General features: G+C 34.5%; 1 protein-coding gene across 2 annotated transcripts in view; it reads left to right on the plus strand.

The window, feature by feature from the left end:
• The window catches only part of FCHO2 (FCH domain only 2), an 86,295-nt gene that overhangs the window by 42,942 nt on the left and 29,040 nt on the right, over nt 1–14,313 (plus strand). The window contains exons 10-15 of one of the 2 annotated variants that reach the window (XM_009327230.1): nt 1,531–1,555; nt 9,209–9,263; nt 11,818–11,996; nt 12,585–12,599; nt 13,247–13,271; nt 13,996–14,038. In XM_009327230.1, the coding sequence (XP_009325505.1) occupies nt 1,531–1,555; nt 9,209–9,263; nt 11,818–11,996; nt 12,585–12,599; nt 13,247–13,271; nt 13,996–14,038 (342 nt within the window). The remainder of the gene's footprint in view (nt 1–1,530; nt 1,556–9,208; nt 9,264–11,817; nt 11,997–12,584; nt 12,600–13,246; nt 13,272–13,995; nt 14,039–14,313) is intronic. The other variant, XM_009327231.1, reaches the window with a different exon arrangement.

The raw sequence follows: 14,313 nt of genomic DNA on the forward strand, positions 1-14,313 counted from the left end.
AGCACATCTGTCTGAAACCTGATGTCCTCGTTTACCACTTCACCAGCATTTGCAAACTGTTGAGTTTTCCTTTGTATCTTGAGAACGGATCCTGGGAGGTGCTATTGGTGCTCCTCTGAATGATACTAGATCTGCCGTTACTTTTTGAGACCTATTAGCTCAGTAATTTTGAAAATCTTCATTATGGGCTGAGTTACCTTCATTGTAGTTTGCCTCACATCTTTCACATTTCTTAACTTTTATGAACTTCAGGCTGTCTTGTTTGAGTACAGACACTTTTTAAAACCACGTGTGAGAAAATCTTTTTGTTGTATCTTTTAAGAGAAGTCTAATACTTTGTCTCTTCAAGCTCTAAAATAGCTTTTAAAATAGGTCTTTCTATTGCTATGAATTCAGTTTAGCCAGCAGAGGGAGATAAGATGTAAGTCAATTAGAAACTTGGTCACATATATTTTCTTTTGTGAGGCCTTTCAGAGGAGACGGGATCCTTCATCTCACTGTCAATTCCTTAACAAGCTGTACTGAATTTCGTATTAATGCTTCCATGTTAGTAAGTTTTTTACCTGTTTTTAAAGACACTGCAGTTTTTACATTTAACACATTTAGCCTTTCAGAGAAGATAACTTAGATTGCAATAAATTTGACTTTTTTCCCTCATTTTTCTATAAGTGCATGTTTAGGATGTTCAGTTTGACTATATAAAAACACTGCTGTTCAGTTACACTGGCACTTACAGCTTTGTCAGGATGCAAATTAGAGAGGACTTGTATGCCTCTCAAATATTCCCACATTCTGTAAATGTAATTGCTTCTGCTTTTTGCAGACATCAGAGAGAATCAGTGTCATTCTTTTTTTTTTAAATACTACTGCTTAAATCGAAGTTACAGTGGAAAAATATAACACTTGTGAATAATGTGCTTGCAATCACTGCCTTTCTGCTGACGATTTTTTTTTTTAAGTGCTTGTTAGGAGGGTACTCTATTATTTTTTCCAGCATCTTCTAGTGCTTGACTGCAACTGTGCTTGACAAACACAAACTAAGAATGAAATTCCAGAAGAGGGAAGCTCTGAATTCCTCTAAGAATAGTCTTAATTTCTTTGGGACTGGTTATTGTCCAAAATGTTTTGCAATTGCATATGGACTATTTCATTAGGATTGGTGACTTCTACTTATTGTGCACATCGACCACAGAGACCTGAGTCTTAAAGTATATTCATCCAGAATATAGCGTGGTACTCCTGGCTTTCCTTGATTTCCCGCCCCCCACCCCATGATGTGAGTTTGCTTTTTCAGTATTTATTTTGAGATTTTCTTCTGCGGTGTTTTGAGCATAAGCTTTCAGCTTTTATTTAAATCTCACTCAGTTGAATGTGGATTATTTATAGTGAAAATTTTAACAGTCTGAGAGGCAAAAGGGTCAAATGCAATGTTTCAAATTAATTGAAAATATTAAAGGAAGTACCAGAGCTGTATGAATAAAATAATTTGTGCAATTTATAACTGTATATTTTCTTTCTTTTTTTTAATAGGGAGTGTCCAGATGCAGACTCAGTTGTAAGTAGACTTATTTCCAAAACAAATGCATATGCTAATATTGTCAAGCACTACAATCTGATGAAACTTAACTTATATACAGTCCCTGCAATGCATTATTTATCTGATAGAGGATTTAGTATTTTGATAACATAGTTGAAGTGTTAATTTTGCTCAGTACATAATCTTCAGCAGTATATACAAATATGTGTCAGTGATACATTTATATTTCCTAACAATTTTAGGTTTTAAACAAGATTTTTTTACTGCAAGTATTTGCTACTTTATTTTTCAAGTTAATAGTGTAAATTGCTTAGCTAATAGATTCTAAGTAAGAAAAAGATTCAGTTTATTGTGAACCCAACTTTGCGTCACCATATTCCTCTGCTGTTTACTCTGAGAAATTCTTCTAATATCAATGGGGTTCTGCTTTATCACTGGCAATGGAGTGTAGGAATATACTTTTTAAAATATGGCTTTAAATGCGATATCTCTAGATGCACTTTATTAATGACCTGTTTTTCATTGCTGTCAGTTTGATCTGTGATACGTCTTACAATTTTATTTATTAAATTTAAATAATATAGTTGCAAATTGAATTGGTATGTTAACGCTTTTTTTTATTTCATTAGTTGAATTTTTTTTATTTCATTAATGGAGCCTTTTTATTTAAACATGTATATTGTCTTGAATTATATGTAACAGAGATTGCAGCTCCCTATAGCTATAGTAGGGAATAATTTACAGAATAATTTAAGTGATTTTCTGTAGACTGATTTGTTTTTCTGTTCATTTATTTAGACGTCAATTATATTAAACAATTTAAGTTTCCAAGTTAATCTATTTTGTGGATTTTCTTTTTTGTGTTTAATATCTTGGAGTTTTAGTACCTAATATTAAAAATTCTTTTGAGAAACTTGGTTTAAAAAATCTAGTAGAACCATTATTCTAAATAAGGAAAAGTAAGTTTTGCCACATAATAGAACTATATGTGAAAGAACAGCCTTGTAAGCATCATCGAGGCAGTTATTTTATTCTGTGCAAAGTCATCTTGATTTAGAGCAAATTTCTTTTCTTGGGTACATTTAAAGTTACTTTAGAATTATCCCTATAATTATCAGGCTTTCCATGGAAATAATATCTTTTGACACTTCAGGTTGAGTCACTGGGGTGAACCACAACGGGGTTTGACTTGCAATGTTTATTTTCTTCTTTGCTTATTTTGGTCTCTACATTTTTTAAAAATAATTAGTTCAAAAAATTCAACTGTAAATGTGTCTGACATTCTTTCTGGCTGCATGAGGCACACCATATGATCATCTAAGTTAACTGTTCTGTCTAGATGCAATTTATATTTGGTTAAAAAAAAAGACCTGACTTTCATAGTATCTAACAACAAAACTGATATTTTTGTTGCATTCTCTTTTTTTTTTTTTATGCCCAACATTTTATGACTACAGTGGAATTTAAAATTTGGTCTATCATTTCTTCTTGCTTTTTACAAGCAACAGTATTTTTCTGAACGGTAGAATGCTTTAATAGCAGAAGCCATTGCTGTCATTCTCATGATGAGATTCATTTCACCCCTTACAAGCAAGCACCCCAGAGTGTTTTTACATTTTAAGGTTGGTGTCCTCTTCTGGAAAGTCCCATTTCAAATGTTTTTCATTTTTCTTGTCTTTTTACTTAAAGATTTCCATTCTGTTTAATTTTTCAAACTTGATCTAAATAGTTATAGCCATCTATATTGTTATCTCTATTTGGATTTGTTTTGTATGGATCTTTGCAATAAATTACACATTTCAAGAAATTGAACTTGGAAAAGTATTATTGCAAAAAAAAAAATATGACTTGAAGCAATTATCATTTGTGTTTTGATTGCTAGAAAATACTGAGGACCAAGCTCAGAAAATTCAGCTTATTTGAGGTGTCCCAATTATGATTTTGGTCAGCTTTAGTCACTCACAGAAAATCTGTCTGGCTTTTGTATTATTAACATGATCTTTTTTTAAAAGGTGGCTTTTGTTTATTTGTCAAGAATTTTAATTGTGTGAAAAGAATGTAAGAGATAATCACTCTATAATTATTTATAACTATAAGCACTGAGGTAAATATATTGAAATTTTAGAAGTTAAGGGTCCAGTAAGAACTGACTTCAATACTTCATCTACCAGTTCTATGTGGTATTGTGGATCTTTGAACATACAGTTGTCTAGTCAATACCATTAGGGCCTTCTCTCTAGTCCGAAACGTATAATGCAGTGTGTTCGAACTTGTATTCTCTGTTTCCAGAAAACAAAACAGTGAGATGGTCCTAAAAAATGTCTTTTGTACCAAAATGGAAGCTCTGAAATTTATCTGTGGCAAGCCATCTGCTTATGCTCATCCTTTTTGTAACTGCCAGATTATATATATTGGAAAATGTGGTGCATTTGAATAAATTGTTAATTCCTATCAATAATTTTTTGTAACTGCTATAAGAGGTTTTTATGTGCTCATGAGTAGGAAGGCAGCTGTGAATTGAGAACTGGTATTTGTTAAAAAGGTTGACCACTTCAGTAAGCAGCCTCTGTTTGAATATAGATGTCATGAGATTTAAAATTCCTGTGTTGTTATACGTCAGTCTACACATGTAACTGCCATTAGGCTAAGCCTTGATAATTAAGAAAAGTAGGAAGTTAACTGTGTGTACACTAGAAAGAGATAGCAACTGAAGTCTGTCTCTGTATGTATTTATTACCTATAAAGTTTTTCTAAAAGCAGAACTAATTGTCTTGTTTCCCATGGGTTTGCCATGTCTCTAGGGATGGTCTATAGGAAGGTATGAGCTCTAGTAGAAACTTTTCTTTTGAGGAAGCATTTACAAGGTTCCACTTGTGTCCAGTAAGATCTGGATTTGGATTGCAACCCTTCCTTTGGTTGGGATACTTGCAGATCTCTGTCTTCTACTTGACTGCCTATTTTCATGAAGACTGTAGTAACGTAATTATCTTTGAGTCCTCTGTTCTGTCTGTCAAATCCATTTGAAATTGTCCAGTAAGTTCAAAAGTAATTAAGAAGGGAGCCACAGATGCACAGAACATAATGCTGAAACTTTTTTTCATAGGAAACTGGAATGCAAACAAATATATCGAGGCATCCAAAACTTTTCATTAACCTCTTTACATATGAGTGTAGCATAATTAGCGTTGTATAGATTGAATTTGGAACCATCAGGCTCTAATTAGTGGAACAGAAATGTAACCTTATATTTAGTGAAATTCAAATGTTTTTCTTTATTTGCATTTTGTAATGTTTAGTTCTGGCATATTTTGAATAGCTGCCATTGATACAGGGTACAAGGCTTTTTAGTCACAGCACAAGACGGGGGCACTTTGAATACCCTGTTTTTCTTTCTTTCTGCATCTCTGGCAATGGAAGAAACTGACTGGCTACTCTCTTCTTCCATTGTCTTTTGGGTTAATAGGCATCCTAGAGGAGACGAGGCTCATAATATGTAATAACTGTGTCTTAACCTAAGGATATACCTGAGTCAAATTTACATCTCAAATACGTCAAAAGTGGAGAGGCTCTCTTTTCTCTTGTTCCAGGCTATGAGCTTCAACTGCTTACTTTGACTTTGCTGCGGTCCTCATTTGGATTGCAGGAGTCAGTCCATTTCAGTAAAATGGTAGAAAGTTCATCTGGCAGAAAAAGAAACAGTGAGCTGTTCAGCTGTGCTGTATCTTGAAGCATACCCTGAGGAAAACTTGATAAGGAACTCTCATAACCACTGTAGATATCCCAGGAGAAGAGAAAATAGAAATCAAGCTGAAATGTAATGAAGGTTCTTTTTGCTTCTTGATCGATGACTGACCTGTAAGCAGTGCTAACGTTGCTGAGGAAGGGCCAAATGAAGTAGCTAGACTGCAACATGCTCCACATGTTCCTCTCTTGTCCTTTGCATGTAGCCCAGAGGAGCTAGTGACATGGTAATGGTGTGGCGTCTACCATTTGCTTCTGGATGACAGATGGAACAGAGCAAGGAAACTGAGACAAAGTATTCACCAAAACTCAAAAAATAAGTTTTGGCAATAGAATGCTTAGTGCTCATGCTTTTTGTATAGGCAGTTTTACTTTGTTATTTATTATGTCCTTATGTTTTATTTCTTTAAAAAATTATTCACCCCAGAAAGTCGTAGAACATACTAATGCAAAGATGGAGTTTTAAGCCCTAAATTTTTAATGTATATTTAAAACTATATAGTACCTTAATTAGTAATGTCTTGTATTACATCTGCAAACACAGGGAAAACTCTCTGGTTTTTATAGCTATATGTTTAATTGCTTAACAAAACCTCTGAGAATGTGAAACTTTCTTCCAAGGAAGTCCACCTTTCCAGTTACTTCTGCAGAGTTCAATTCACATCCATATTGAGCCTTTTTTTTACTGCAAAGACTACAAATAACGTGTTTGGGTAGGGGGGCTAGACCAGACCTTCATCCCCACCATATTAATAACTACTTCTTACAGAAACCCAAATTTTGCAAAGATCTTTTTCCTCTGTGTTGAAGTTCAAAAATAACACGTTTACATGAAGGTTGTGGTTTTTCCCTCTGATAAGCATGGTAGGCAAATCAGGTCTTGTCTGTAGTCTGTGCCTGATACTTAAAAGATGCACTGTTATCCATGACATAACATACAGTTCTATAACTGTAGGAGTGTTGAGAACGGAGTAAGAATCAGTCAAGTAAATGTAAATGCCTTCATTAACATCAGATTCATGAATATGTATATCTCTCAAAATGCTGTGTCCTCTACCACTGTTACAAAATTTAGATTAGTAAATAAAATTCTGATGTTTCAGAAAGCAGAACCGTTCAGCTGTTCAAAATATTGAAAATATTTTGAAATTACTACTTAACTTGTAAGATTTTGAGGTACCATTTTGCTTGTATGTGACACAATTTGTCTTTGTCAATGCAAAGATACATTTAGTATCTCTTCCACCCTTTTCTTCTATTGGTTTACACAAAAATATAAATTCAGTACCTCATTGATGAAAGTAGAAGGTGTTTTAAGAATGATCATAAATTGGTACAAGATCAATCTGAATCATTGTATTTCCAGCTTTGTCAAAGTGGATGATTTCTGACTGTATACACTGTGTAAAGCCAGATGTTTTAAATTATATGTATTTAAATTTTAGAAATAGGGGGGGGAAAGTACAAATTAAGTTTTCTGCACGGTGTTACAAAAAAGTGGTAATGTAGGTCTGCTGAAAAAGAAGCAAGGAATTTTTCAGTTCCTGTGTTCAGAACTCAAGCTGTAAAGTATCCATCTCTGTTATGTACGTCTTAACTTTGACTTTTTGTCTGAAGTTATGAATACAGACTACATGGTAAAGTGCCATTGCTGAGGAATAGATGATTCAAATATCTTTGTAAGATCAGAAATAATTAACGTGAAAAAAATTAAGACAGAAATTTAATACACTAAGAACTTTAAGATCTTACTGCTTTCTAAGGATTTACTTTATCCTAGAGATTAGTCAGTAAATTAAAAATAATGCAATGAAAATAACTTCTGAAAGCTAAGTTCCTTCACAATTTTATATCAAAATAGTGAGATTTGCCAGCTATTTTGTGCATGTTGTGTGTGCCCAGTAATAATATCCTTTACATATATGGCCCAGCTGGAAGAAAAACTAAATGTTGTATATTTAAAGATTTTTGATGGTTTTCAATTCATCTTAACCATGAATGATCCTGATCTATTGAAAATTGCCTAGTATGACAACTAAAATAATTTCAGAATTCAGAAGTTGTAGTATTGTAGGAAAATGTACCTACCCTCTCGCTATATGTTTTTGTTCTGTTTACTTTGATGTCAAGTTTCATTAGTGTTTTTTGGTATATAAACAAGGTCAGCCTGAGGTCAAGCGTAGCTAAGAACCCTGATTTGAGCAAGTAGAGCTAAGGTACTGGACCGTGTGATCCTACTCTTATTACTTTTTTTTGTTCAGTTCTTTTTCTTCCCCCCCTTTTTTTTTAAATCAAATAGCAGTGAAGTCCAGATGTTACAAGTATTTCAAGAAATTGCATCTATATGTTCCATATTTTAAGGTTTGAGCTTAAAGATTATATTTTGGCCTTAGTTTGATGTGCTTTTTAATTTGGTACAGTATTACATCTCCTATACAGGATTATATTTCTTACTCTTTTTAGCAGAAAGTTTGATCTATGTTTAAATTAATTCCATTTAATTTAGAAGTGCTAGACTTAGAAAGCTGTACAGTGGAGAATCTTTCTTAGTAAAATATCAGTCATCCCATTTGTGATATCTGTAAAAGGAATAGAGGGGCAACTACCTTTTTATGTTCATCTTCCTCTGTAATTCAAAAGCTATTCAAAGTGAATATCTCTTTAAATTTGGCTTCAAATTTTAGGTGAAGTCAAGTGGTTCCTTGCTAGTCCACTTGAAGTCTCCACTGTAAGTCATTTTGTTATATCTTGTGACTTATAACAGCAAGGTATATTTTGGCCATACTGTATATATCTCTATTAGTCAAACTGCCTCCCGGTACCTACTTTCTGGTAGAATAAACTGATTGGTACATTAGAATAAATCACTTTTTTATATGAATCTTGTCATTTTTATAAGAAATCTATAACTGGTGAAATCACTACGTTTTGAAGGCATTTGGGTTGTGGTTTTTTGTAATAAACTTACTGAGGTGTCTGAGCAGTTCACATCAACTAACTATGCATACAAAGTCATGAGTGGGCTTTTCTGTTCTGAATAGGGAAAGTATCTGTGTATCCAAGTTTACCCCTTTTTATATAATATAAACGAGTGTGGGTTTTTGCACATTTTTAAAATTTAGATTATTATATTAGAGATTTGTTTCTGTCCCAAAACTTTTTTTATGAAACTAAGTGCTTAGCTAAGTGTTCTAAATGATTTTAACATAATTCTCTTCAATTTATATTTAATTGCCTGCAAGAACTGAAAAACGAAACTAGTCTGAAGTTCCCAGATGCTTACTAGCTTTGAAAATCCAGGGTGGTGCTGGAGATGTGTAAAGGAAAACTTTGGAACCCGATTTTGAGCACTTGTATTTGTTTCATCCATGCCTTTTAATTAATGTGGATATTCTTCGCTAAAGCAACGGTGCAGGCTTGCTGCCTTTTCAAGGGGGGAGAGGAAGTTGCAACCTGGAATGTGTTTACTCACATATTAAAGCATTGACTAGGAAAGGTTTTGCTCCTGCACCATCGGAGCCTCTGGTGACTTAGCTGAGAGAATTAGAAGTAGAAATTGAGAAAATATTTGGGACCAAGAGAATTGTAGGCTTATTTAACACTCAATAGTAAAGCTAAAATGCTTCTGTTGGTTTCTGACCTTTTTGATAGAGTACCAGTGAAAGCAGATGCATCCAAACTTGCCAGTTTTCATAGGAAATTTGGAGGTTGTTTTGTTGTGTTCTGTTCCTGAGGTATCTTGTCACACTAGTTCTGAACTACAGATCATAACTTGAGATAACTGTAATAATTAATGGTGAATAACAATCACTTTCATGAGCTGTCATAATCAATTTTTAATTTGTCAATGATATAAAATTCAGTCTGATGTAAGAACAACATGGTTTTTTAGTTATTTGTCAATATCGTAATTTTTGTTGTTGTTTTTAGAACATTCCTGATGTAGATGATGAAGGATACAGCATTAAACCAGAAGCAACACAGGATATCCTTTTTACTATTATTGTGCCAAGTTACTTGATGTTATTACAATTCTTTGGAGAGTGGAAGTACTGATTAAAGTAAAGGAAGATGAATGACATTCATGCTTATGTTGCAACCTTGTATTCTTATGTTCATAGCTTTTGCAAAATGTACAAAATTTTGTCTATCTTACATTTTGTGTGTGTGCAAATGTTAAAGATTAGATCAGATGTCTTGGGAACTTTAAGAGGATGGGTTTTCTCTGACAGGAAAAAAACCAACATAAAACACAAAAAACTGAACAAAAGCTTTAAGGTGACCATGCAAATCTTTCTCCTTGAAAAGCTCTCAGAGTTTGTAAAGTAAAGTTAGTAAACTTTTTTAAGCATACAGAGTGGTTATCTGTTCTATACCTGCACCCTCCCACTTTTTTATAACACCATTAAAAGGATCGGGAGCTCCAGCAGTCTAGAAATAGAATTTCTGTTACTTAATGAACTTATTACACCACATGCTGTTTCTAATTGGTGCTTCTAGCTTTTATTGTCTTTTTAATAATAGCTTTGCTATGCAGAATAGATTTTTGTTGTGAGTCATTTTTTATGGAGGCTCGTGATTTTTCTCTGCTCTTCCTTTGAAGGAAAAAATTCTTGTCCTCTTTTTTCCTCCCATCAGAAACAGAGGGAAGCTTTACTTAAGAGCTGGCAATAATTGCTGTGGATCTAAGCAAGCCTAATATGTTAGCAAGATAGCTCATTTTTGGAAATGTTTTCACTGAATTCTCTGGGTACTGCAGACAAAAGGTAAACTTACGCTTTGCAATTACCTTAAATTGTGAAAACTTTTAAGCAGTTAACAGCACCTTAAAGTGGGCCAGTCCATCATCATAGCTTCTCTGTTTTCATGAACTTTGCAGAATATGCCTCTGCCCCCAGTGAAAATTCCTGTACCGATAAAAGCATTTCATGTTAGCTCCTATTTACAAAATTGATATAAAAGTGAAAGACTTTTATCCAGTTCTGAGAGGGGCATTGTTTCATTATTTGCATATATTTATGAAAGGGAGAGAGAAGCGAAAAACATTCATGCTTTGTAAATGATTCATCTGAGCAGCCTTTTCTACATTATCCTTTTCGTTGTGAAACAATAGGGAAGGCCATACATTCAGTGAAAAATCTCTGTGATTTACAATCCCTGTCAGCCAGGTAGTACTTCAGCTTCTGAAAATCTTGACCAGATTCAGGAATTCATCAGTTCCCTTCCTCTTTTCCTCCCTTAGCCTCCAAGAGTGGGTATTTATTCTGTTGAGGGGAACTCTTGAGGTCATTTGTTGGAGGACATTATTTTACCATAATGTCAGTCAGTCTTAATAAGTCCAGTCTTAAATGTTGGAAAAACACTACAAGAGCTGCCTGATTCATAGGAAATGAATCTCAAAACTCGGTGATAACTTTCAAGGCGAGATCTTTTGGTGAAATGAAAAATAACTTGTCTTTGAAACTTTCTTTTCTAGATATGATCCGTTTCGGGGGACAGATAGGCTGTAAGATGAAGACATGGTGACTTTTTCCTCACCACGACTCGGGGATTCTTGCAGTTGAAATGGATTTGGAATGTCTTTAGGGTTCAGATTTTAATCTTTGTCAGGGAAGAGTTTGAAAAGATGTAATTCAAATGGGTGGCACATTTCCAAGTGAAAATAACAGAAGCAAGGTATAGAATATGTATGCTTCTCCTAGGTGGTATGAAACTTTTGTATTTAAGTGGAGGAAAATTTCCGAATTCTTTCTTGTCAAAACAAATGCATCTTTTAAGACTTAGCATGGGCCTTTCAGAGCTTTTGTTCAGTGCAGCTCCTGTGCTTATAAAGAATGAAGGTGAAATTCATCTGTTTATTTTGCTTATTTTGAGGGCTGAGTTGTTGTGGTTCTTTTTTTGCCAAGGATGACGGTGCATTAAGCAGCTGACATTGTTCACTTTGCTGGGCAGCCTTCTGTATAACTGGCCTTTCTTGCAAAATTTTCAGTGCCACCCTACAAAAGGGGCAAGTAATAGCGGCTGCCGCTGCTGCTGCTTCCTCTACTGCTAATGCTTGGTACAGGTACCATGGACATTTCACTGCTAATTAAAAAGGCTAGGGCTTTCCTTCACTTGGTTTAAAAGGATTTCTACATTTTTCATACATGTATTAGAATCCATGGTTGAGTCTTACAAGTCATAAATTTAACATGCAGAAGTGTTGCTACTGTAGAATCTTTAATTTATCCTGATGCCTTCAAATACACAGTTCAGTTATACCACAGATATTGCAGTTGTTATACGTATGTTATATGACATAATGCCCTTCCGAACAGAATACTGTTATGAAGATGAATGGAATATAAAAACTAAATTTTAACTCCCCAGTTGTGAATTTTGGACAATGGATATATTTGAAGTGTCTGTATAAACGCACAAAGAGGTTAGGCAGCATTGTTTATCTGTGGTGTTCACTTAATATGAGCATTTTGTAGAGCATAACTATGAATGGATTAAGCAGGTGAATTTGAAGTATTTCCACCTTAACTGAGAAAAACATACCAAAGAGAACCATTTCTATTCGTCCAGTGATTCTGACTCTGAAGATGATGAACCCAGGAGGTTCCATGTAGAAATAAAACCTGTCCAGCCAAATAATAGCTCTCAGTATACCATGCCTTCCTTGGATGAATTAAAAGTATCTATAGGGAACATCACTCTTTCTCCAGCAATATCTGTAAGTTATTTTGTTCCTTGTATTTTTAATGCATAGAAGAGAAAAGTGGTAAAGAATCTGTAGTGTAAACATATATTTTACTGTTCAGAATTTATTCTAGGTTCAAGCTCAAGGATTCTTTTTTTTTTCTTGTGCACTAGGTCATCTTTGGTACACTTTATTGCAGTGTAACATTAAGTAATTCTCCCTTCACATATTGTAACTTTTCTTTGAGTCTTGAGAATGTTCAGTCCTTGTCTTTCTGCTGTTGCCACCACAAGACATTTGAATACATTGTGGAGTTAGCTGAGCATGGCTTTTAACATAGTTTACTAATTAGCATTCAATAATATACAAACCTTTAAAACAGGTCATATAACGTGGATACATGTAACATTTACAGTGCAGCTTTATTGATGTATTCTGCCAATCCACAAAATTATCCTTTATGCCATGAGATGGTATTACAAATAAATAGTATTAAAGTATGCTAGGACAACATTCAGATCAGAATAAGAATGGCTCTGATTTTATAGAAAATATTGTGCATAACATATTAAAATAATAATGATGATTGTTCTCTTCCTCCCCCCCACCCCCATTTGAAAGCAGAGACACAGTCCTGTAAGTACAGAATGGCTTTTTATTCAAATTTTTAGATTAAAACCAAGTAAGTGTAGTATGTGAGGGGAGTTATTGGGAATTAGGAATGTTTCTTTTCATATATACCATGTGATATATAAGCTGTTTAATTTTACTGCCCCAGCCTGTAAAGGCATTTAGTAATACTGCTCCCTTTGTCAGCTCTACAGTGTTCGCTCCTGCCTTTTCTTACTCGCTCCTGCCTTTTCTTACTCGCTCCTGCCTTTTCTTACTCGCTCCTGCCTTTTCTTACTCGCTCCTGCCTTTTCTTACTCGCTCCTGCCTTTTCTTACTCGCTCCTGCCTTTTCTTACTCGCTCCTGCCTTTTCTTACTCGCTCCTGCCTTTTCTTACTCGCTCCTGCCTTTTCTTACTCGCTCCTGCCTTTTCTTACTCGCTCCTGCCTTTTCTTACTCGCTCCTGCCTTTTCTTACTCGTGTGGCAGGTGTGCACTGGTTGCTCTGTCCTGGCTCATGTTCTGGTCTTCTGCAAGCTCAGAATGTTTTGTCTATCACTGAAAGCAAAGTACCGCATAGAAAGTTGAGTGGAAATAAGAACCCTGGGACTATTAAGCATTTTATTCAACAGTTGGTAAAAGCACTTATTCCTTTTTTTTTTTTCCTGTTTCAGGCACAAATGAATCGGAATTCATCCAGTAAGTGTGAATCTTTAACTTTTAGTCTATTCATGTTAGTTGTTTAACATAGCATGAAAGTAGATTTTTTTTTAATTGTTGAAGAAATAAACTTCTTAAGTATCTGTATTTTAAATAGAAAAAAATATTTCTTGTGTCAGTTCTAGATACCTCTTCTTTGCCTATATACTCGGCTGTTCCCTATGCTGGGAAACAGATAAGGCTGTCTGTGACAGTAATGAGGAACACATCTAAGAGCCAAAGGGGGGACCCCATGGAAAAGACTCCTGTGCAAGTTCTTAAAACCCTTCCACCCACTCAAGTTTAGTATGATCCACAAACCAGCAAAACTCTTTCTGTTTTACAGTCAAACACATAAAAGGTGGCCATGGAGATAGAGGACAGAGCATTAATCTCTATCCTCTAGGTTTTTTTCCAGTGGGAAACCAAGCCAGATTTGCTGAAGAATAATATTGATGTAAACATAATTTAAGGAGGAAATTTCAAGTGAACAACACTTTCTCCCGAAATGCATTGCTCTATGTAGTCCTTTCCTATTAGAAGGTATTTCAGGAGTATCTGAATTTATATTATCAGAAATAATGCATTTTCTCTTTTCCATTTTAATAATTCATAATTAGTCCTGAACTGCAACTGTTAATATTTACTATATTTTTATAATGAAGCTGAAATTTTTATTTTAGACTGTCACAGCTTTGGTGTTAATACTGTGTCTTTTGCTTAGGTGAAGAGTTAACAAAATCAAAGCTTTCTGCTCCAACTAATGAGTAAGTTCAAATTTAAAATTCTGTCAAATGCAGTTTTGTGGGAATTTGATCTTATTTTGATCTAATACTCAGAAACTCACTGGAAATACCAGCTGATTGCTATTTTAAGGCAGGCATCTATTGCATCATAAGAGTTAAGGAGTACTTACGTAACAATGGAGATTTCATTTGTTTTCCCCTTCTAATGCATTTACTTCATTGTGATCTGTCTCAATTGATATTTAGAATCATAGAATAGTTTGGGTTGGAAGGGACCTTTAAAGGTCATCTAGTCC

Source organism: Pygoscelis adeliae, unplaced genomic scaffold (genome assembly GCF_000699105.1).
Source record: "Pygoscelis adeliae isolate BGI_AS28 unplaced genomic scaffold, ASM69910v1 Scaffold26, whole genome shotgun sequence".
NCBI classification, from domain to species: domain Eukaryota; kingdom Metazoa; phylum Chordata; class Aves; order Sphenisciformes; family Spheniscidae; genus Pygoscelis; species Pygoscelis adeliae.